A 22,176-nucleotide genomic window follows, 5' to 3' on the forward strand; every position below is an offset into this window, starting at 1 on the left:
CGACCCCTGCTCAGAAACGCATCTACACTAAGATTCTGACCCCAGCTGATTTTAAGCACCTACATATTTCCCTTGAATCTTTCCTCATTCCTTCACATAAAAGACCCTTGTTGAGTCACCTTGGTCAAACATGGACACCTACTCACATATAGGTCTTCCAAAGTAAAGTCCTCATCCACCTCCCTGTGTATCTCTATTTCTCCTTTGTGGGTCAGTTTTGTGGGGCAACACCTTGGTGTTTCTCGCTGCTGTTTTTCTATCACCTCCAGCACCTGGAAGAATCACACTGTATTACACAGAGATCCAAATAGACATCTCTTGGACAAGGACTCACTCAAGAAAACAAACGTCATAAGGAATCAACGTAGGCAAAAGCCAAATGGGGGAGGGATAGCTCAGTTGTCTGAGCACTGGCTTGCTAATACAGGGGATGTGAATTCAGTCCTGGAGGGGGCCACTTAGGGATCTGGGACAAAATCAGTACTTGGTCCTGCTAGTGAAGTGAGGGGCTGGAGTCAATGACCTTTCAAGATCCTTTCCAGTTCTATGAGATAGGTATCTCTCTCTCTCTCTCTCTCTCTCTATATATATATATAAATGCAAACTGTGGATTTAAAGAGAAGGGGTTTTAAAGGTAAAGTCCTTTTCTAAGTGAAACAGCATCAAGGAATTTTAGCCATCAACAAGACAAATACAGCAGCAGTACATGCCTCAAACCTGACTTGGAGACCATCCCAAGGCTGAGCAGGAAATTCAATATCCATGGACAGTTCAGTTCTTGGCTTCCACGCAGAGACTGGTCAACAAGGCTGCTATTTAGTATCAGTAATGATGCTAGCTAGTTTTTGAGATGTGGTCCCCTACCCATTAGGAACAGGACAGAGACCATCAGATTCATCTCCTACAGGCAACCAAGCAGCTGTCTGATTTAACAACTTTCAGTCAATACCAGCCTGAGCTGCATCTGAATGGTGACATAGAGGCAAAAAGCTCTGGTTCCAATTGCCTATCCCCTGGGCCATCCCATTCTCAATACATTCATCCATCTAATCTGCATCAGGAAATACAAAAACGTGACACTGTTATGTAGGGCTCCTCTATTAAGAGAGAAAAATCATTGCTTTGTAAACATAAGCCCCACAGTGTCACAGAAAGAGGGAGGCAAGGAAGCCAGTTACTTCTCCTTCCTGTTGTACTGGTAAGGAAAGAGTGTTGCACCCTTTTCTAAGTTTTGTTTTATAAAAGTTTTAGAAGACTCCAAAATATAAACCAATCAGGAAGAGGAAAAGCACAGGTGCAATTAAAGCACCAAGACTGTTAGCCAATCCTTCTCCCTATTTTTTAAAAATCTAAATCATACTCAGACCCCTTAAGCAATAAAAGGGGCCATTTTCGTCTTGTAATTACTTTGGTTTAGATCACCTCTGTATCTTCACAACAAGAACAACGTCCAGCAAAAGCATCACAAAGAGGCCTTTGGGAAAGGGGGATGACACTGTGTTTATCCCTCTCTGAGCTGCACTGGGATGACTTACATGTTTGCTCTCCTTAGCTCTCCACTCTGCCAACTCCTTTGGTGCCAGCTCCAGCGAATTCATTTGAACAAGACTCTGGGGGGAAACCTCTCCAAGAACCACCCGGTAGAAGAGGAGCTGAAAGAACAAAAGGATAAGCAGCCCTTGGAAGAAAAAGGACCACAAGGGACATGCAAGCCAATCTGCTTCCAAAGATCCCTCTCTTTCCTTCTCCCACTAAATGTATATTTCAAAGACTTTATCACAGTACTCAGACAATTAATGTTAATTCTCAGCAGGTCTGGACTGGATAGCTTGTGCCATGCCTGGAGAGCCTAGGTTTTGCAACAACATTTACATAGGAATTTGCACTCCTCCATCCATCCATCAGGCTCACAGGCCCGATATCTGTACCAATGCAGGCCTGATGTTATGTGCTACAAAGAAGATAAAGATACTCAGGTGTTTGGAGCTGACCAAATGTCTCTACACACTTACAAAGGATGTCAGCTGATGGATGGTAGGCATGGCAAGTGCCACCAGGAATGAAAGATTAAGCAGTGTCTTAGAACTCTGGATAAGACCGCAAATGATCACGTCTGACCAAAGAAGGGGATGCCTGGATGTGCACTTGCATAGTCTTCCTCCATTAGCGAACAGAATGAGACGGTAATGTTGGACAGTCTCTTTCTAGGCTGGTGCTCTAGAACGCCATAAGTTTAAAGACATGCCCTCTTACCAAGGTAATGGAGAAAGTTAGGTCAATTTTCTTAGTCTCTTACCTTATTTTTCGGAGATTTCAGGTTAAAGAGGAGACTGCGGTACTTGTTTTTGTATCGCTGGTCAACACAAAGAAAGAGGTTGAATATTTCCTTCTCCACATTGTTTGCTAATGTCAATATTGTATCTTCATGGACATTCAGATCAGGAGACTCCTCCAACCTGGAACATAGCAAGCAAGAACCACAGATGGATGTGTCAGATCTGCCTGCAACATGGGAGCCAATTTATAAATGTACAAACTCTTTTCAATTAAAATCCCAAATAAATGAGCCAGAGAATCCTCCACCAAACAGGAAGCAGTCAGAAACTGGGGTCTTTTAGAAACTTAACCTTCCCAGGATCTCAAAGAGAAACCCTTGTATTGTGAAATGGCTTGTTCCAACTGTGCTGCTATATCAGAAAGGCTGTAGCATGTCTTATTTATGCTCACGTCACCTTCAGAGCAGTTATCAGAAGGGTGGGGGGGCACAGAGACGTGCTCCAGCCCACATCCTAAGAGAATGCTTCCTTGTCCCCATACAGTAAATTGCATTTAAACTTGGGGCCCCTCCTAACTTCTGTACACTTATCTGAGCTTCTCACTTCTTCAAATACATTGTTATAACTTGAATTCCAGCATGCCTGGCATTTAACTAATTCTAACCAAAGAACAGGCTGGTAAAAAGTCAAGCTTCCCCTACACAGCTCTGCTACTTTCCTGTGCAGCATCCCTGCTATTCTCCTCTGGCTGGCATATACCTGTCAAAACAACAAGGAGTCCTTGGGGCACCTCAGAGACTAACAAATGTATTTGGGCATAAGCTTTTGTGGGCTAAATGTTAATTGATTTATCTTGTTAGACTGACCTCACAATTCGTAAAGCAACCCCCATCCTTTCATGTATTTATACCTGCACCTGTATTTTTCACTTCATGCATCTAATGAAGTGAGTTCTAGCCCACAAAAGCTTATGCCCAAATAAATCCGTTAATCTCTAAGGTGCCACAAGGACTCCTCGTTGTTTTTCCTGATACTGACTAACACGGCTACTACTCTGAAACCTGTCACCATATACCTGTCACTCTGCCAGTGTGCCCCTGCTTTAATATCAGCAGTACTGCCTGCTATTCCAGACCTAGAATTCTTGGGCCTCAGACAAAGCCTGCTAAAGTCAGTGGGAGACTTTCCATTGACTTCAATGAGCTTTGGACCAGACCACTTAACAAAGGCTGAGAATCATGTGATAGTTTTGTAAAGTGGAAAAATATGGACTGAGGGCCTGAGTCTCCACGGCCTTCACCTTATATAGGCCTTTACATCTAGGCAAAGTGAATGCAAGTGACTACGCGAGACAGTGGAGAATCAGGCCCTAGGATGAAACCCACCAATTTCATTTCCACTTCTGACCTAATTAAGGATTTGAAGCTGGCTCTCCAGTTGTTGAAATGTACTGAATTAACCTCACCACCCTGATCCAATTTTCCATGTACTACCAAAACCTTCTTACATGATTACCTGATAAAAGGGCTAAGCCTGCCAAATGAATTAAACATGAACTGTAGCAAAGAGTGAGATAACAAATGGAGCAATCTATTGCAATAAAATAATTCTGGTATGCAAATGACTGTCAATATCATACATGACATGGAATGTTCTAGGTAAACAATAAAAGTTGAAACCTCTTAAAGGACCACATTTTTAAAAAACAGCTCCCTTGCTCCTAAAATCAGCAAGGGCTGATTGCGCTATAGAATTAGCATGTTAGGAGGATTTTCATATCACTCAACAGCCGCTCCTCTGACTGATTAAGGAATTGCACAGATGGACTCCGAAGGGAGTTCGACCCAATTTTCCACAGAGAAGAATGGTAGCTGTGATACAGGGCTTCATAGGAGTTTAAGTTGAGAAAACTCTGGTCCTCCTCTTAAAATGGATCCATTCCCTATAGGAAACAAGACTATTACATCTCAGAGCTGCATGTTTTAAGAGATGTTCTGCTACTGCATAACAATAATCAAACCTACAAGAAAGTTTCCACTGCCCTGTCATTTATGAGAAACAGCATCAAACACAAGACTTTACTCAATAATTCCATGTGACTTCCATGTAAGATGTCCCCAGCCTTTTCCCTGCCACCTATCATGCATAAGCCACTTTACCTTTTCTGTAACATCCCACGCAATGAGTCAATGACCTTAATTCGACTTTGTTCTTCAGACAGCTGCATATCATGAACAGAAGCCGAAGCTTCTTTAGAGGCTGGTGTCCTACCCCTCCTCTTCTTTTCATTACTGTAATCTTAAAACAAAAGAGAAGCCCAAAAATCTCAGACACTCTCCCTGCAGTACTAGCAGGGGGAATCCATAAAGATCATTGCTGAACCCCCTTTGGGTGGGGAGTAGGGGGTGAAGCTTTTGTGTTGACAGATTTGTGAAGCAATTTTTTGAATTTCAGCAGCCAATGAAAAGTCCAATTTTTTTTAATTGCGTCAATTGAACACAATGAGAGAATTCCAAGTTTTTGTCTGAAACCACTTCCATGAATGAGTGGCTCTGGATTTCAAATAGCTAAATAATGCTAATGCAAACAATACTGCCTTCTAGCTAGCAGCACATAATCTAATGTAAGAAGATATTTTGGCATTGAGTATGAAGGCTATTTAGTATATGCATCTGCCATAAACATAAAAGATTTAGCCTCATCACTTGTATAACTAAACCGTATCACTTATTTATTATTATTCTAATTGCTATATATACTAGGTTATTGTTTTAACTGCTTCACTTCTTGCATCTTGGCTTCCATAGCCCATCTCCACTCCTGCATCTTGGCTTCCAAAGCCTATTGATGAGATAGTAAGATCAAAACAGAATGGGGTTACCCTGGAGCAGTGGTTCTCAACCTGCAGCCCACTGGCCACTTGCAGCCCCATCAGCACAGATCTGCGGCCCATCTGACACCTGCAGGGCCATACAGGTAATACTGGATGTGGCCAACAAAGATAAATAGGTTGAGAACCACTGCCCTGGAAATATTTTTCTCTGGACATATCTGGCAAGTAAAGGCACAGGTACCAGAGGTGAAGTGATTAATTTGGTTTACTGTTTAAACTAAGACTTTCATTCAAAGGAGACGAGGAGTTGGCAAGAGGCAGAAAATACTTACATTCCTAAATTATAATGATGCTAAACTAAAATTCCAGACAAAAAGGAATTCCCACAATACACCCATTTAGTTCAAAGAGGGTTGTGCCAAAACACAGAATAGATTTACAGCTGAATACAGACCCTTTTATATTCCTCCAGCCCTTTAAGAAAAGCCCATCCACCCATCATACAAATTACTACAACCAGCAGTAGATTCCTGTAACTTATTAAACTGAGCATCAACTATATTTTGTAATAGAGTATATATATACTGCACCATTAGAAATATTCTGCACTGCCACAATACTTTGTGTAATGTAATTACACTAACAAATCAAAATGCAAAGGGTGAAGGCCATGTGTCTGGAGTGAAGACTTTACCCTATTTGCGTGACAACTGAATTGACAGATTACTGCAAAGCTTTGGCCACTGGAATTAAGTTACGGCTTCCCAGCTTCGTTCCGTCCTTTGTATATACTGGAAAATTCTCCACGACATTATTTTATCTGTCCAAGTAGCAGCACTGCTTTATCTTTTTAGGATTAAGGTCTAATCTATTTATAGCGAGCCAAGGCTGTGTGTGCTAGGACAACACTGCTGCTCATCTGCTACCTGGGCCATAGTTATAAATAAAACCAAGATCACCTGCACATCAGTCAGTGTAAAAGTAAGGTCTTCCGTGCTAACAGCAGAAATACTACCAACAAAGGTGAGACATTACAGGGACACCACACTGCCCTGTGGTAACTACTTTCCTACTGAAGATCCAATAAAGGAAACAACTTCTTTTTTGTACTGCATGCTGATAAGACAGCCAGGGTCTGCCTTCATTCACAGAGTGCCTGGTTCTGCAAATCCCACTCACTTTGAATAGTCCCAGTAGTCACACCGAGCTCAGTGGGACTTCTGGTCTGAGTACTACTCATTGGGAGTAAGGGCTGCACAACTGGACCCCAAACCCAGTTTTATTCACATTTCCCCTGAACAGCCTGTACAGCCAGAGAGCAAGCCGAGTTCTCGGCCACCTCGTGTATCATCAACAGGATCAATTTTGACTGCAGAATCTTCAATATTGGAGAGAAACTGAGAGGCAGAAGGAAACCAGCTTGATTTTCAGAATCTAAGCTGAGATTCCATCCATTAGAAAAATCATCTCTTAGCTTGTAAACTGAGAAAATCTGCTTTGGAACAGTGAGACTGAGAAGAAAAACCCTCAGTGTGACCTAACGGTCACTTTTTGTGCATAATGCCACTTGAACAGTTTCATAACATTTGATGACCTTCCTCTGCATTAGCATACTGCTAGAAGTAGAGTGATCAGTTCAGTTCACACTACAAAGATCCTGCCCCTCAGGAGAGGGGTGTTAATTCCTCTTGAAGGTCCTTCCCCAGGAACACTGCTAGCAGATTCCACTTAATTTAAAGGGGTAGCAGGACTGAGGGCTGGTCTACACTTGGGGAGGTATCGATCTAAGACACGCCACTTCCGCTACGTGAATAGCGTAGCTGAAGTCAAAGATTCTTAGATCGATTTACCTTGGGTCCTCACGGTGCGGGATCAATGTCCGCAGCTCCCCATGTCCACTCCACTACCACCGCTCGCTCCGGTGGAGTTCCGGAGTTGAGGAGAGCGCGTTCGGGGCTCGATATACCGTCTCTAGATGAGACGCGATATATCGATCCCCGAAAAATTGATCGCTACCCACCGATAAGGTGAGTAGTCTGGACGTACCCTGAAGGAGCAGACAGCTGCTTGAACAACATACCAGTGTGTTAGCTGCAGGAGTTACCCAACAGCTCTAGACACACATCTCAGTCTGAGAGTCACTGTACCAGCAAAGCCAGTCACCGTGTGAGCACGGGCTATGCAAGTTTCTCTGTGTAACTTTGGTTAATGCACCTCAGCCATGACCTGTAATAAGATTTGCTGTTCAAGTACTCGGCATCTTTTCAGCACAGACTGTATCATGCCGAACTGTTTAGAAGCTAAGACCTGTGAACAAATGCCCACCAAATTCATTTTCACCTGGCCTACACCAGGATTTAAATCCCCAGGAGGGAAAAGACAAGGGCTGAACTGGAACCAAATAAAGTGTGGTACTCTTCCAAACTTCATCCGTAACCTGAGTTCTGTCCCAGTGTAATCTCCATATGCAGATTGCGCAGATCTTAATAATTTGATCCACCCTCTTATTTCTTGGATACGCTGATCAATGTGAACTAGTTAAGAATCTTGACATATAACATATCATTATTGTGCTTCAGGTTCAATACCTCCTTGAGAAGACATGGGACAGTTCTCATCTCTCACACCTATTGTTTCATGATGTCTGTACACTCAGAACGATACCACTGAATTGATTTACATTCAGTTCACATTCTAAAGGTTCATTTTTCAGCCATAAGGGCTAGATACTTAATTACTTTCTTAATTACTTGAATTTTGTGAAGGCCAGCTTCCAAGAAAAAGTAATGGCTAGTCAAGCTGCCATAAACTGGCCCAATTCAACCCCTGGGAATAGCTAATGCTTCACCATCTGTATTACCTTGCCTCCATAAGAGAGGTTACACAGCTAGACCCTTTCTGTATCAGCTGTTCTTGTGAAACGGGAACTGTCATATGAAAGAAACTCCTTTAGGCACATTTCCACTTCAGAAAGCTTAGGGTGATCTGACACAGCACACAATGCAATGAGGAACATGAACATACACAGCTAACAATAGTGAGAATAAGATGACTCAGTTTCTAGGCCGCATGCCCTTGATTTCAGTGTTTAACAACTTACGTGAGTTCAAAGGCTTTTGCCAACGCACATGTGCTGCGTATGGTTTCAGGAGCTGCTTCATTTCTTTTTTATGTAATGTTGGGTGGTAATCGCTGTCTTTAATTTCCTGATGTTGCATCAATCATAACGAAGATTAAAGGAAGAGAGAGGAAAAATGGGATGAAAAAAGAATGGAATATGGAAGAACTCATGCAGACAACCAGCCTTGCTAGCACAAAACTCAGTGACACAATATACCAAATACCCAGCTGCAGATAGCTTTGGGAATGGAATTAGTCACTGCTTTCAAGTCTTACACTGCTCAGACCTTTACTTATAATATCTTGAGAGTTTATGTTCAGATTCAGGCTGCTTGTTTTATTGTTTCTCTCCTACTGAAAATAATTTCTACTTCCCATTAACACCTCTCAAATATCTGAACAGTGGAATAATATCCTCATTTTATAGACACCTGCCTACTATGAAGACCAGTTCAAGCAGACCTGCGACTGCATGTGCAGCAATTCAATTGGGTTCCCTAGCAGCAAGACCTGAGATTCAATGTAAAATCATCTCCTCTCTCCTCCACCTGCTCCTGAAGCTGTAATTAGGGGAAATTCCACAGTCCACCAGAAACTGGACAAAAATCACCACCTCATTTCACACAGGCCACTGAACATCCAAGAGATGGTAACAGTTTTGGTTTACTAGGGACCTTGGGCAGATTCAGACTAATGATCTTGCGGTAAAAGGCCTATAGCCCATTACCAGTCCTCTATCCATGCTTTATTTTAAATTTCCCTCTTGAAAATCACAGTAATCCCACCCTTCTTGCTAGTCAGCATTTTTTTTTCCACTGGGTTATGTCAGGATGGCACATGGCAAGATGAAATACCTGAGTAACCTGGAAATCAACATATACGTCTTCTGATAAATCCTCCAATTCCTCCACTCTCCGCATCTTACATGGCTTACAAGCCTTGCTGTTGGAGACTCCCAGGACAAGCCTAGACATTTTCTGAAGGAGGAAAACATTGGCAGTGACAAAGACATTTCCAAAACAGAGCGTGAGCTTTAAACTGAAGTAACTGAAACATTTTCCATCTCCTAGTCCTCCAAGCCCCTGTTGCAACCACAAGGATCTATCCAATTTTCCTACTCCATCATTACTTCACTGAATTGTGATCACTATTCTTTAGGCTAGAGGAGCAACTGCTAAACAATACGCGGATTCTCTCCCTTCAGAACCTAGGCACATTGCTGTCAGAGCACTGACATCAGCAGGGGCTGGGAACTGCCCAGATGTCCCACATAATAACTCAGGGCACAAATTGCTAGCCTCTAGACATACTTTTTCACTCCACATGTAATTAGACTGTGTACTCCTTGCCACAGGATACTTTTGAGATCAAGAAATTAGTCAGATTGAAGAGGAGACGATGTTTATATGGATAATAAAAATATCAGGGTTATAACAGTTAATGCAACAAAAGAATTTGGCTAGGGGAATAAACCTCATGTGTCATAGTTTAAATTACGGCTGTCAATTAATGCAGTTAACTCACGGGATTAACCCCAAAAAATTAATCGCAATTAAAAAAATGTTATCACTATAAATCACAGTTTTAATCACACTGTTAAACAACAGAATACCAACTAAAATTTATTAAATATTTTGGATGTTTTTCTACATTTCCATATATATAGTATTCTGTGTTGTAATTGAAATCAAAGTGCATATTATTTTTATAACCAATATTTGCACTGTAAAAATGATAAACAAAAGTAATAGTATTTTTCAATTCACCTCATACAAGTACTGTAGTGCAATCTCTTTGTCCTGAAAGGGAAACTTACAAATGTAGATTTTTGTTGTTGTTACATAACTGCACTCAAAACCAAAACAATGTAAAACTTCAGAGGCTACAAGTCCACTCAGTCCTGCTTCTTGTTCAGCCAATTCTAACTGATAATCTAGAGTCTGGGAGTCTCTTTCCTTCATCCTCACTTCAACAGTGGCTTCCTAACATCAGTCTCTCACTGGGTGGAGGGGGAGTGACCATCTGCTCTCCCTAATGACTCCTTGGCTAACTGGCAAGAGGCTGCTTATGAAAGAGAAAATTAACTACCACTATTCCTCTCTGGAAAGGCTTTTCCCTAGCACATACTGGAGATTACAAATTGACTCCTGACTCTTTCTCTCCTGAGATTACCTGCAAGGGTACCAATATGGTGTCAATTTTTGTCATATGGACTTCTGTCTGCTAGGAAATGGATAATTACCATCAACTTTTGCCACATAAGTCAATAAACATTCGGGAAATTAATGATTTCTGGTCACTAATAACCTGGTCTGAATTCAAGCCATTGCTAGAGGCGAAAGTATTTATATCCCATTACCGATCCCTGACAAAGCCCTGGGTGGGATGATTTAGTTGGGGTTGGTCCTGCTTTGAGCAGGGGGGTGGACTAGATACCTCCTGAGGTCTCTTCCAACTCTAATCTTCTATGATTCTAGGATTCCTTTGGCCATCTATACTTCACTTTCAAGTTTCCTTCTTAAAAAAAATAAATCACAATCTTGCCTAATTGCTGCTCTCCATTTCATTGGGCTACTTTATCATGATGTGGGGTGAGGTAAAATACCTTAGGGGGCTGGCAACAAACACACATCTCATCATCTGAAGAATCCTCCAATTCTACCAGTCTCTGCAGTCTCCTTGGCTTACAGGCCTTGCTGGGGACTCCAAGGAGTCCGACTACTGGCCCAGACATTTTCTGGAAGAGAAAGCAAAACATTTTAAAACAGAAAAAATAGCTGTAAAATAAGTCCTTGAGCAAACCTTCCTTCTGCCCCCAATAAGACCTCTACATTCCTTCTGGAACCTCGAGGCATCCATCCAGTTTTCCAACTTTGATATATCCCTGGATTGTCACTACCCTTTTAGCCAAAAAGTGCAGGACAGGATTCCCTGACAAAGCAGTGCTTGAACTGGACAGAGTGGTGGTTGTTGAACCTCAAGGCTATCTTGATCTCTTCAGGACCTGAGCATGATGCACCCACAACACTCCCAGCTCCTGACAGTGCAAGGGTGTAAGCTACAAGTCTCCCAAACATCAGTATAGTTCACACACAACTAGGTACTAAGCCAGTTGAAGGGCACCTTTTTAACCCAACCAGTCAAAGGAAATCATCAGTGATAACTAGTCTACATTGTCTTCCCTTCCCCACAGTCGTATCCTCTCCTGATGCTTTCTACACAATTAGATCACTGGATAGAGAATTCCAAAACAGGAAAGAAAACTGCCTTATCCTTTGCCCAGATGAAGCTGCATTGTTCGATCTCCCCAAAGATAGGTCAGGTCTTCCTTAACCCTCCCAAAGCAAGAGATGACCATTGACGAATACAGTAACAGCATAAACAAGAGAAGTGGGCACAACAGGTTAATTGCTGCTGTGTCTATTTATTCCTTGACCAATTAGCAAAGATTTCTGCAGACTGAGAAGAACTATTCCCCTCATTCCACTCTTCCCCTCATCTTCCAAAGGGGAAGGTAGAGGGATTCACCTCCCACAGATTGCCCGCTGGTGATTTCTATTCAATTCCCATCTGCATCCACCAAGCTAATGTGATGGCTATGGAACTGCAACCTGAGGACAATGGGGCACAAAGAAGAATTTGGGAGGTCCAAATTCCCATTTGAAATTAGGCTTAAAGATTCACTCCTCACCATCGTCTTCTATGCTTAACTGAGGAACATAACACAAAGGAGAAAAAACAACAGAAGAAAGGAAAGGATAAACATACGTAATACACAATTTGCACACCATGTGACTGATGAACCAAAGGGCCCTCTTCCTCCTTGGACAGAAAAAGAACAGAGAGATTATCATCCAGTATTTTAATCTACTCTAATGTGTTGTTGTCTCATCCTATAAACCAATCTCTTGCTGAATACTTAAATAATATTTCAGCCATAAAACTTTAGACACAAAATCACACAGCCCAACTCAGATGAGAGGTGCTGTGAGTAGTAAAGGATATTCTAGATTATAGCAAAAGCAACCCAGAAAGAGGTTCACTAAAATTTATCTTTCAGCAAAGAGATTGAGGGGTTTGTTTTCTATATGTGCCATTACAGTATAAAACGTTTCATCAAAGCTATGCAGTTTTTCGACAATATGGAACCTACTGTATTTCAAGCGCATTGACACCTATTGGGGTAGGAAGAACCAATCTATTGTAGAGTCTTCTGCTACGTTGTTGGCCCAATCACTTTTGTCTTGCTCCAGGAGAGCATTTCTGCCTTTAATCTAAATTGGTATCCCCTGGACCTCTTTTCTCTGCTAATCCCTGAACAAGTCCCAGCATGACTGAGAGCCATAAATATACCCCTTGCTTACAACTTCTTAACCTTGCCAGACCCCTATTTAATCCTACCACACATACTGAAATAGTCCCATTCAAGTTGGTGTTTGCACACTTATCCCTGTACACTGGCATGTCACACTGGCTGCTATAGGAATGGGTTGTTTTGGGGAGGCAAGACTTACTATCAGATTTCTTATTAATCCAAAACCTGAATGAAGTTCATTTCCCCCAAACTGATGCAAAGTGCCATGAAGCTGTCTCTGATCCTGCTGAAGCTAACGTAACATTTGCAGACTGGCCACGCAAGCGGTCTCAAAGCAGCATTTTCTGCTTGTCCTGCACTAAGGCCACGTCTACACTACGGGAGCTACAGCAGCTTTAAATCTAGGATGCGTTTTGCCAACTTTGCTAGGGGGTTACAGCAGCACAGACACAGACTACAGCAACAGAAGGGATTTTTCCACTGCTGTAGAAACTCCAGTGACCCAAGCATCAGTCAACCTAGCTGCATCAACATTGAGGGTAGGCTGGCATAGCTACAGATTTTTCACATCCCGGAGGAGCGTAGCTATGTTGACTTAAGTTTTAAGTACAGACTAGGTCTAAGTTAGGGATGTGTTTGAATTTCTATTAACTACCTACACCCTACGGCAGTCTTTCTCAACCTATTTCATACCAGGGACTGGCTTGCTGCCTTCCTAAATTGTGTCAGGGAGATGTCAGGGATCAGCAGGTTGAGAAACACTGCCCTAAGGCACAGCCCAGGGTACATCACAAACATTTGTATCCTGGAAAAAATATTTAGGAAGTGTCCAGACTAGCTTTTACAAACATGTTAATCAATAATCAATGAAGTCAAGGTAAAAAATTCTAGTGTTGACAAGAACTTTCAGGGACTAATTCTGCAGCATGCTGAGGACTGTCCTGTGAGGTGCTGAGCACCATCAATAACCAGTGTTATGGAGATTCAGCACCTCGCAAGGAGATGTTCAGCACTTTGTAGGATTAGGCCCTCAGGCTGAACATCAGCAATGCAGAGCAGCAGGTCTTATGAGTCACTTCCAAGCATATGAGAAAACTGGGTAGGAAATGGTTAAACATTGCAGGGGGAGGTTTAATTTGGAGGAATATTGTCAGGACCACTATGTACTTGGGGCCAAATGCTCCTTTCACCAAATAAACAAATAATTCATCAGATTAACTTTTCATCACAAGCTTTACACAATGAAACACTTTTCAACTTATTCTGCAACTTGAAAATGATGGCGTAACATATGTGATACTGTGAAGATCTATCATTGTAATATATTATCATTTATTATTTGTATTAATATGAGCACACAGGATATGCACAAAACAGAAGACCCAAGGTCAATTCTGAAATAAGTTTTCCCTGCCTCTGGTCTGTAAAAGACTGATGATTTCAATGGAAGTAAGGTGCAGGTAAAGCTATGCTGAGCAGCTTGGTAACAGCAATCAAATAAAAGAACCAGATGTCCATAGACTAGAGATAAAAGAATCGTGCTGTAATTGTGACAAAGGAAAATCACTTGGAAAATAAACAGGAAGAATTACAAGAATGAAAATCCTCACCTTATTCCATCTGAGAAAGATCTGCATTGGAGAATAGTCAGGCAGAGTCCATCCCAGAAAAACAAGCAGCGAGAACATCATAAAAATTCCTTACACTTCATCCTAAAGATCTATGCAAGCTATATATAGAGGATTCAAATCAACTGCCACTGAAATGCCATCACTTCCGGGGTGGACCACAGCAGCTGTCTAGCTGGGCACAGCACAACAGTCTAACATAAGAAAATAAGCCTATAGCCAAATAAAACTGCTGAGAAAAATTTTAGAAGTCAAAATATAATTATCCTAACTGGAATATAACACCACGGCTAACAGACCTATTCTTTCCATATATATCTTAAGAACACAAGTAGCCAAGCCACCAGTTTTATATCTCAACCAAAGGAAAGCCTCTTTACCAGCCAAACTACCCCTAATTATGCTGGTACATTGGTTCAGCAGTGATTAAGTGAAAAAAGTGCCACCCACTGAATCACTAACACCACTTCCTGTAACACCAGCTCAGGATGACAGCAGCGCTTGTCTCAACCATTTTAGCAGGTCCCCACATAAATGTGAGAAACAACACGCCATACGCATCCTTGGTGTAATTCCCCTGAAATCAATGGAGTAATGTAACAGGTGAATTTGGACTCCTATTTTTAAATATCTTGACTCTAGCTGCCTGACTGGTTTTAAACTGACATACTTCAATAATACTAACATTTCAAAGTGCCTATTTAGACTCTGAAATTACCATCAGCAAAGGATGCAGATCACCTCTTTCTTTAGTGTTGGTACTGTTTCCTGGAGAAAATTTTCTACTGAGACCTGTAAGCCAGTTATGACCACTGGAGTTCTACAGCATGGTTGCCTTCATCTTTATTGTAACTGATGCAGCTATACAGACTACAGGTCCCAGCACATAATACTTCAACTAGAGCAGGGCAAAAAGCTGCTCCAATCATGATGCAGGATTATAGAGTAGGACATGTGGTCTTTGAAGGATGGCCCAGGGTGGATATGTTTTCACTACTGTTAGCCCAGGCTCTTACCCAGATGCTGTCCCTAGAGCCTCCTCTTCCTATTCACACAGAGTGGCTCAGCTTACTGCAGCACAAAGAATCATGGGATGGCCCCAGAAGTCCTAGCAACACACATGCAGCACCAGTGAGGACACAGTAACTTGAGTCTGGCTTTGCAGTATGGCTGTTCAGACCCAGGCTAAGCCAATCCGACGGCCAGTCATTCAGGCTAATTCTGCAGTGAAGACATACCCTAAATTAAACTCAGGTCTTAAATCTGCTCTCTTTTATGCATATATTCATGATCATTATCCCTAAAAACAGTATTTGTACATACCCCTATGAGACAGGTTTCTTGGGCTGAATCCGGAGCTGCTACTTTTCCTACACAACTACTTTGTCCATCTCTGTCTGATTCATGACAACAAAAAGCTGTGGTTTTTTTAATATCATTGTGCTTGATTTTGCTTATGTCATTGGAGCAAGAATGACATTCTGCCTTGTGTCTCCTTGACACTGGCACCTCCATGCTTTCTGACTGCAAGGTGACCTTACTAGGATTCAAATGCTCTCCTCTAGTCTCCTGTTTCACAGCCTTATTTTGTCCATCAGGGACATTCGCAACATCTATATTATCTAAGTCCTCTGCAATTTCCATCAGAAACCGAGAACTATCGTCACTTTCATCATTGGATTTGAAGTTTCCTTGGTTTAAGGATTTCTGTTCTTCCACATTCAACTGTCCCCGGGAAACTTCTTCAGCAGATTCCTCTAAGAAATACTGAACCAAACCTTCCACTCTGGGCATCTGATTCTTCATTTTGCTAAGAAGTTCACCCTTCTGATTAGCCCCAAACTTTTCCACAATAGGTGGTGAAATGCAGCTGGGTTCACAGACTGTGACGTGTATGTCTTCAGTAGTATCACTCTGATCAGGCAGGACAGGAGATCTATTATGGGACTTTCCCTCACCAAACACATTCTCTGTCTTGCTGGCTGACAAATATGTGGAGGGACTTTCCCCTGGAATTCCTTGAAGATCCTTAGTCTGCAAAGTGTTTCCAGGTGCCAGAATAATCCTGCCGAACTGACTAATATTACTGGTAAAAAGTCTTCCTGAAACTTTAGAATTATACTCTTTTTCCACAAGCGACAGCCTAGAGAAAATGCCATCCCCAATCATATCTGAAAGATCTGGAGAATCCATTTGAGTAAATGACCTTTTTCCTTGAGTTTCTGCAGAGTTACGGTCAATCTTTGTATCCATACTATCTGATTCTCTTGAAGTGACTGCTTCTCCATGACTTTTGATCTCTTTCTTTTCCGTGTTGTTCAGTTTTTCATTTTCCAACGGTGCCTTAATGTTTTGGATTTTTATTTTATTTTGTTTTTTAACATTGTTTTTATGTAAAGGAACTTGGAATACGTCAGAAAAACTTGCCTGCCTCTCATTTTTCATTTTTAGTGACTGTGTTTCAATATCTAAGCTTATTAAAGAATCTTTACATTTTTCTTTTAACTCATCCTTGAGGTCTTTCAAGCCTATGTAACAGGGTTTAATTACAATTGTTCTGCTTCCCCTCTCGTCGTTGTCACAATTTTGCTTAGGACTTTCAGAAGGTCCACCAGACACAATCATCTTTTCTCTAAAATTGGTTTCCTTTGCTTTTATTTCTTTGACATGAGGGCTTCTGCTGTAAGATGAATGCTCTCCAGATACTCTGACTTCACTTTCTGATGACACCTTGTTCTGGTTAACCACATTCAGAGTAACTGTTGACTGTTCACTCTGCTCTTCATTTGAAACACGGTCACTGGCATGTGTTTCTCCCACTCTCTTGCCTGTAACCTGCTCATTGCAAGCTGGGAGGTGAAAGCTGTGACATGAAACAAGAAAATGCTTTCATTCTGTGAAGGCAACTCAGGAATACTAGTGCTACAGTCAAAGTTAACAGTTAAGGAGACAGTCCAACCCTCATCACCATTGTATCTTAAAGGGGTGGTGGAAGTTCCCGAGTCACCATTGGGTCTACAAGACTTATCTAACTTTAGTGCAGTGGTTCCCAAACTTTTCGGCATCACGCCCCCTTTTTCATTTTTGAGAAACCCTCACACCCCTCTCCTCTCCTTTACCATCATCCAATCCCCTCTGATCCTGGTCCCCTGACTACCCCCTCCCGGGACCCCACTTCCTATCCAACCCCCCTGCTCCCTGTCTGCTAACTGCCCCAACACCTATGCACCCCCAAGAACTCCCACGCCTATTCAGCACCCCCTTCTCCCTGTCTCCTGACCGCCCCCTCAGAACCTCCACCCCATCCAACCGCTCCCTGTTCCCTGACTGGCCCCCGGGACCTCCTGCCCCTTATCCAACAACTCCCCGTCCCCCCGCTTCCCTTACCAGGCCACTCAGGACTGGCTTGTGATATCTCTTTCAATACTGTAAATTACTGATAGCAGAACCATTGCACAATAAAATGGAGATTAGCTACGCTAAAGAAATTTTAATACCATGTGGTTTTATGGTTCTTATACTATTTGTATTATCCCCCCTTTTGGGTCTGTATCTCATACCATGTCCCATGTTTAATCTTAGCAGGTTAAAAAGTATACTGGTTGTACTGCTGCCGTGAAATCATGTAGTGGAAGTCCTGTGACACCTGCAACAGCTTTGACATGAGTTTTACAGGGTCAGCAGAAGCATGTAAAAAGATGTAACATACATTTCTAAGGCTAGGTCTTCACTAGAAATGCTGTAGCGCTTCAGTGTAGACATTCACTATAGGGATAGGAGGCATTCTCCCATCACTGTCCTTAACCCACCAGGTGGTAGCTAGTTCAATGGAAGAATTCTTCTGTTGACCTTGCGCTATCTACACAAGAGGCTAGGCGAGCTTAACAACATCACTCAGGGTTGTTGATTTTCATACCCATGAGCAACGTAGCTGGGTTAGGCTAATTCTATACTAAAAAGTTTGTCTCAGGTACTGAGACACTCAAAATACACAAAGTATGTCCCTATTGGCTGATATTCACATAAACATGCAGTGCATTACTGGACTTGTTGCCACATAAAGAGCCATATGCCACCTGATTGCAGCCACACACAGCTCCGCCATGTCAATGGAAATTAAATGGGGATGTGGTGTATGGCCCCAAATGAGCCTTTAGCGCTTCATGAGGATAAATAATTAACTGAATTTATAAATGCTATTATTAATTATTCAGTATAGTGTTTATTTCCCATCATGATTGTTTAATCATTTAAAAATAAAGTATTAAACAGTCAGTTGCCCCCATCATGGAATTCAGTAGCTATGGGCTTGGGCCTGCTCTGGCCTTCTCTCAGAGCCCCATTTTCCATGGCAGTTCCCTCAGAGTTCGTCAGTTCACCTCTGCTCTGCTACTCTGTCCCATTCTGCGGTCACAGGACCCCAGGGCAACACAGTACTCCACTCCAAAGAGTTATTGTGAAGGCCAAGACTGTAACAGGGTTCAAAACAATAACTAGATAAGTTCATGGAAGATAGGTCCATCAATGGCTATTAGCCAGGAGCGGCAGGGACGGTGTCCCTAGCCTCTGTTTGCCAGAAGCTGGGAATGAATGACGGGGAACGATCACTTGATGATGATCTGTTCTGTTCAACCCCTCTGAAGCACTTGGCCTTAGTCACTATCGGAAGACAGGATACTGGGCTAGATAGGCCTTTGGTCTGACTAGGGTGACCACTTTTCCCCAGGGGAAAACGTGACACTGTATGGGGCTAGCCCAAGCCCTCCCCCAACTCCGCGCCTGCAGGGCTCGCCCAAGCAGCTCTCCCGAGCCCTGCCCCACTGCCCTCCCTCGCCCCCACCATGTGAGGCAAGGGCTGGCATCACCATTCACTCGAGCTCTGCCTCCCCCGCTGCTCGGGGCTGGCATTGCTGATCACCCCTCTGCACGTTCCTCTGCACCTCGCTTTTTTTGACAAAAGTGGGCATTTGTCCTCTTTGCTCTTGCCAACTCACCAAGATGGCAAGAGCAAACGGAACAAATGCCCACTTTTGCCAAAAAAGTCGGAACGGCCGGGACAGAGCTTTAAAAAGGGACTATCCCAGCCAAAACGGGATGTATGGTCACCCTGGGTCTGACCCAGTATGGCCGTTCTTATGTTCTTAAAGACAGGCTCATCGCAGGGCTTCATACTACAATGTAAAAGTTCTTTCCCTCATTCTCACACCACTTACAAATGGCAGCTATAAATAACAGGAAGTGCAGATAATACTCCATAGACCCTGTTCAACCTGCCCCTTTCAGGAGCTCGCAGGACCAAAAAAACAGCAGCTCTGGCTCCATAACAGCCCCAAACATGTGGCACAACTGAGACTCAGAACAGCCAGGAACTTCAGACAGGAACAAGGCAAACGTCACACCCTGAATGAGACCATAAAGGGAATCGTCTTCCCCAGGGCTCACTATGATTCCAGGTGCCATAAACTGTTCTGTGCCTATCTACAAAGGGGTCTGGTTTGAGAGTTGTAGATCTGGCACAGTGGGACACAGAAACGAGGTCTGACAAGTACTGGCAGAAACTGGTTGGGAGTTTGTCACTGTGTGCGATGGTTTTGGGAACTGGGAAGTCTGGGTGGTCAGCCTCAGGTGGATTCAGTAGGGTTTGGCAGATGGAAAGGGAGTTTAGTTAGGGACGGTATCAAAGGAATACAGGGTTTTTACAACGGGGGGGGTGGTTGGGAGCAGTTGTAAGAGTTTAGCAGTTCAGGGGAGATCTGTTTGGGATGTGTAAGAAAGCTTTTGCAGCAGGGGGATCCTAAACTTTTCTGTTAATGAACTTCCTACTTTTTTCTTCATGTTCTCAAGAGTCATAGAGGATAAAGGGGAAAAAAAATCAGACTGTAACCTAAACAGCTCTTTCTCCTCTTTCAGATCAGGAATGATGGGCAACTTGGAGTGAGTTCCCTGGTCCCAGGAGTTCGAAAGATTTCCTGAAAAGTCCATTTGACTTAACAATTCTTTCAGTTTGGTTCCTTCATTATTAAGATGAAACTCTGTTTTGAGAGCATCCAAACAAGTCAGTCTTGCTCCCTGTAATGTTACTGATTCTTCTGGACTTTGGACTTTCAAATAACTTTTCATGCTATGTGACTTCTCATTTTCCCGCAATGCCTCAAGAGCTGGGATTTTTAGAGTGCTACTGAGTTCTTTATTACAATTTTCATCCAAATCATCACCAACACCAAACCATGTTTCACTTTGGACAGTTCTGCTTCCTTTATCATTATCATCATTGTCCACACAATTTATTTTAGGAATTTCAAAAGCCTCACCAGCCACAACAGCCCTTTTCTTAAACATTTCTTCTTCTGGATTTATGTTTCTGTCAGGGCCCCCAGTGCCAAGTGAACTCACTTCTGTGTTTAATGTTTCCATGTTTTCACTGTCCACATTCAGACAAAATTTTGACTGTTCATCATGAAACTTCTGGTGCTCCATCAGGATTAATGGACTGTTTGAGGTTCTCCTCCTCCTTTTCTTTTCTTTATTTTTTTTTTTGGTTGTCAAGTGATGAATCCATTGATAGACAAACAGTTCTCTTCAGTTTAACTCTCTTCAGGATGGAAGTACTTCTGATTTCACTTCATTCCTCACACAGTCGGCACAAAAATGCTTTACAAAACTCCTGCAGAACAGACTTGTTCCCCACAGCACTTATAGAGACAACTGTTGAAAAACAAAACAGAATCATGGTAACTTGTAAAAAAAAAAATAATATTACTTTCTGTGTACAACATAAGCACAATGGCCACATTCAAAGTTAATAGCTGCCCCTACGTAACTTTTTCTGTCGAGTTCTCCAGTTCCTTAACTTATCCTCTAGCCTCAGTCAGCTCAACATCTCCAATCGCTTCTGCTAATTTCTCCCACATTGCCCCAGGTACTTGAAATCTCCGGCTTGTCTATATGGCGAGTTAGTATGCAGCAGCTTGCCACGCACTAACTCACTATGTCGACCCTGCCACCGCACACTAGAGGTCTGTAGCACATTTTGACACACTCAAGGCTCCTCCTTTACAACTAATGAAATTTTCTAACGTGAGTTCCCCATTGGAGCTGTGGGATCCCCAAAGCCTTGAAGATCAGACGACTTGTGTAGACGCCTCAATGTGGACTTAGATGCTTAATGTTAGGCACGTAACTTTGAAAATTTGGCTCTAGTCCTCCAGTACAAATTTGCTCTCGTGCCCTCTTTTCCCACATAATTCTTTCACATTATTCTTCCAAATTATTATATGAGAGAACAAGATGTCTATTTTTCTTGAAGTGCCCCACACACTCATGCAGCTTTGCACAACCTTGTACACTCATACACACCAGCACTCACTCAGGCACGCCCACAGGAGCTTCTGAGCCTGTGCACGTTCCCCTTGTGTGTCTGCAGATGCACGCTCAATTTTCTCGAGCCGTGTGCACCCCACACCCAGGTAAGGCTGCACTTGTTCATGCACACACCACACAACGGCATTCACGTGCCACACGCTCACGCCCCCCGGCGTGCCCCAAGCACAACAGTGGTGCTATATAAATAAGATGCAATAATTGTAGCACAAGCATCCCTCCCCTGGGCACTGACAGGGCCTCAGCCCCACACCCTGGGGGACCCCGGCACTGGGGACCCCACGGGCCGGGGGGAGGGGCACGGGGACCCCACGCAGGGCTCCCGGCGCCCCGCCCACTTCTCCCCTCCCCCACTCACCGGCGGGGCCTCGCGCTCGCACACCAGCGGCTCCTTCCAGCCCTTTCCCCGCGCGCACCACGTGACAGGGCGCCAGCGCCCAAGCGGCCGTTGGGCGGAAGGCGATCACGTGACTGGGGCGAGGCCCGCGCCGAGTCTGAGGTCACACCTGCGGCACGTGACCCGACGGGCCGCGCCCGCTGCGCGTGAGCCAGGGAAGGCGGGGCGTTCTTGGAACGGGGCGGGGGGTCGGTGGGACGGTTACAGCTGAGGGTATGGGGGGAGAT

General features: G+C 43.2%; 1 protein-coding gene across 4 annotated transcripts in view; it reads right to left on the minus strand.

The window, feature by feature from the left end:
- Positions 1-21,989, minus strand: part of SPOCD1 (SPOC domain containing 1) — a 33,476-nt gene extending 11,487 nt beyond the window's left edge. The window contains exons 1-11 of one of the 4 annotated variants that reach the window (XM_032787837.2): positions 21,907-21,989; positions 19,386-20,877; positions 15,496-17,035; positions 11,998-12,051; positions 10,835-10,966; positions 9,084-9,206; positions 8,210-8,315; positions 4,436-4,574; positions 2,297-2,456; positions 1,536-1,652; positions 147-272 (exon numbers count right to left, since the gene is read on the minus strand). In XM_032787837.2, the coding sequence (XP_032643728.1) occupies positions 147-272; positions 1,536-1,652; positions 2,297-2,456; positions 4,436-4,574; positions 8,210-8,315; positions 9,084-9,206; positions 10,835-10,966; positions 11,998-12,051; positions 15,496-16,797 (2,259 nt within the window). In that variant the 5' untranslated portion in view covers positions 16,798-17,035; positions 19,386-20,877; positions 21,907-21,989. The remainder of the gene's footprint in view (positions 1-146; positions 273-1,535; positions 1,653-2,296; positions 2,457-4,435; positions 4,575-8,209; positions 8,316-9,083; positions 9,207-10,834; positions 10,967-11,997; positions 12,052-15,495; positions 17,036-19,385; positions 20,878-21,906) is intronic. The other 3 variants (XM_032787832.2, XM_075060958.1, XM_075060959.1) reach the window with 3 other exon arrangements.
- Between the last annotated feature and the right edge of the window lie 187 nt (positions 21,990-22,176).

This window comes from Chelonoidis abingdonii, chromosome 25, assembly GCF_003597395.2.
Source record: "Chelonoidis abingdonii isolate Lonesome George chromosome 25, CheloAbing_2.0, whole genome shotgun sequence".
Lineage (NCBI taxonomy): Eukaryota > Metazoa > Chordata > Testudines > Testudinidae > Chelonoidis > Chelonoidis abingdonii.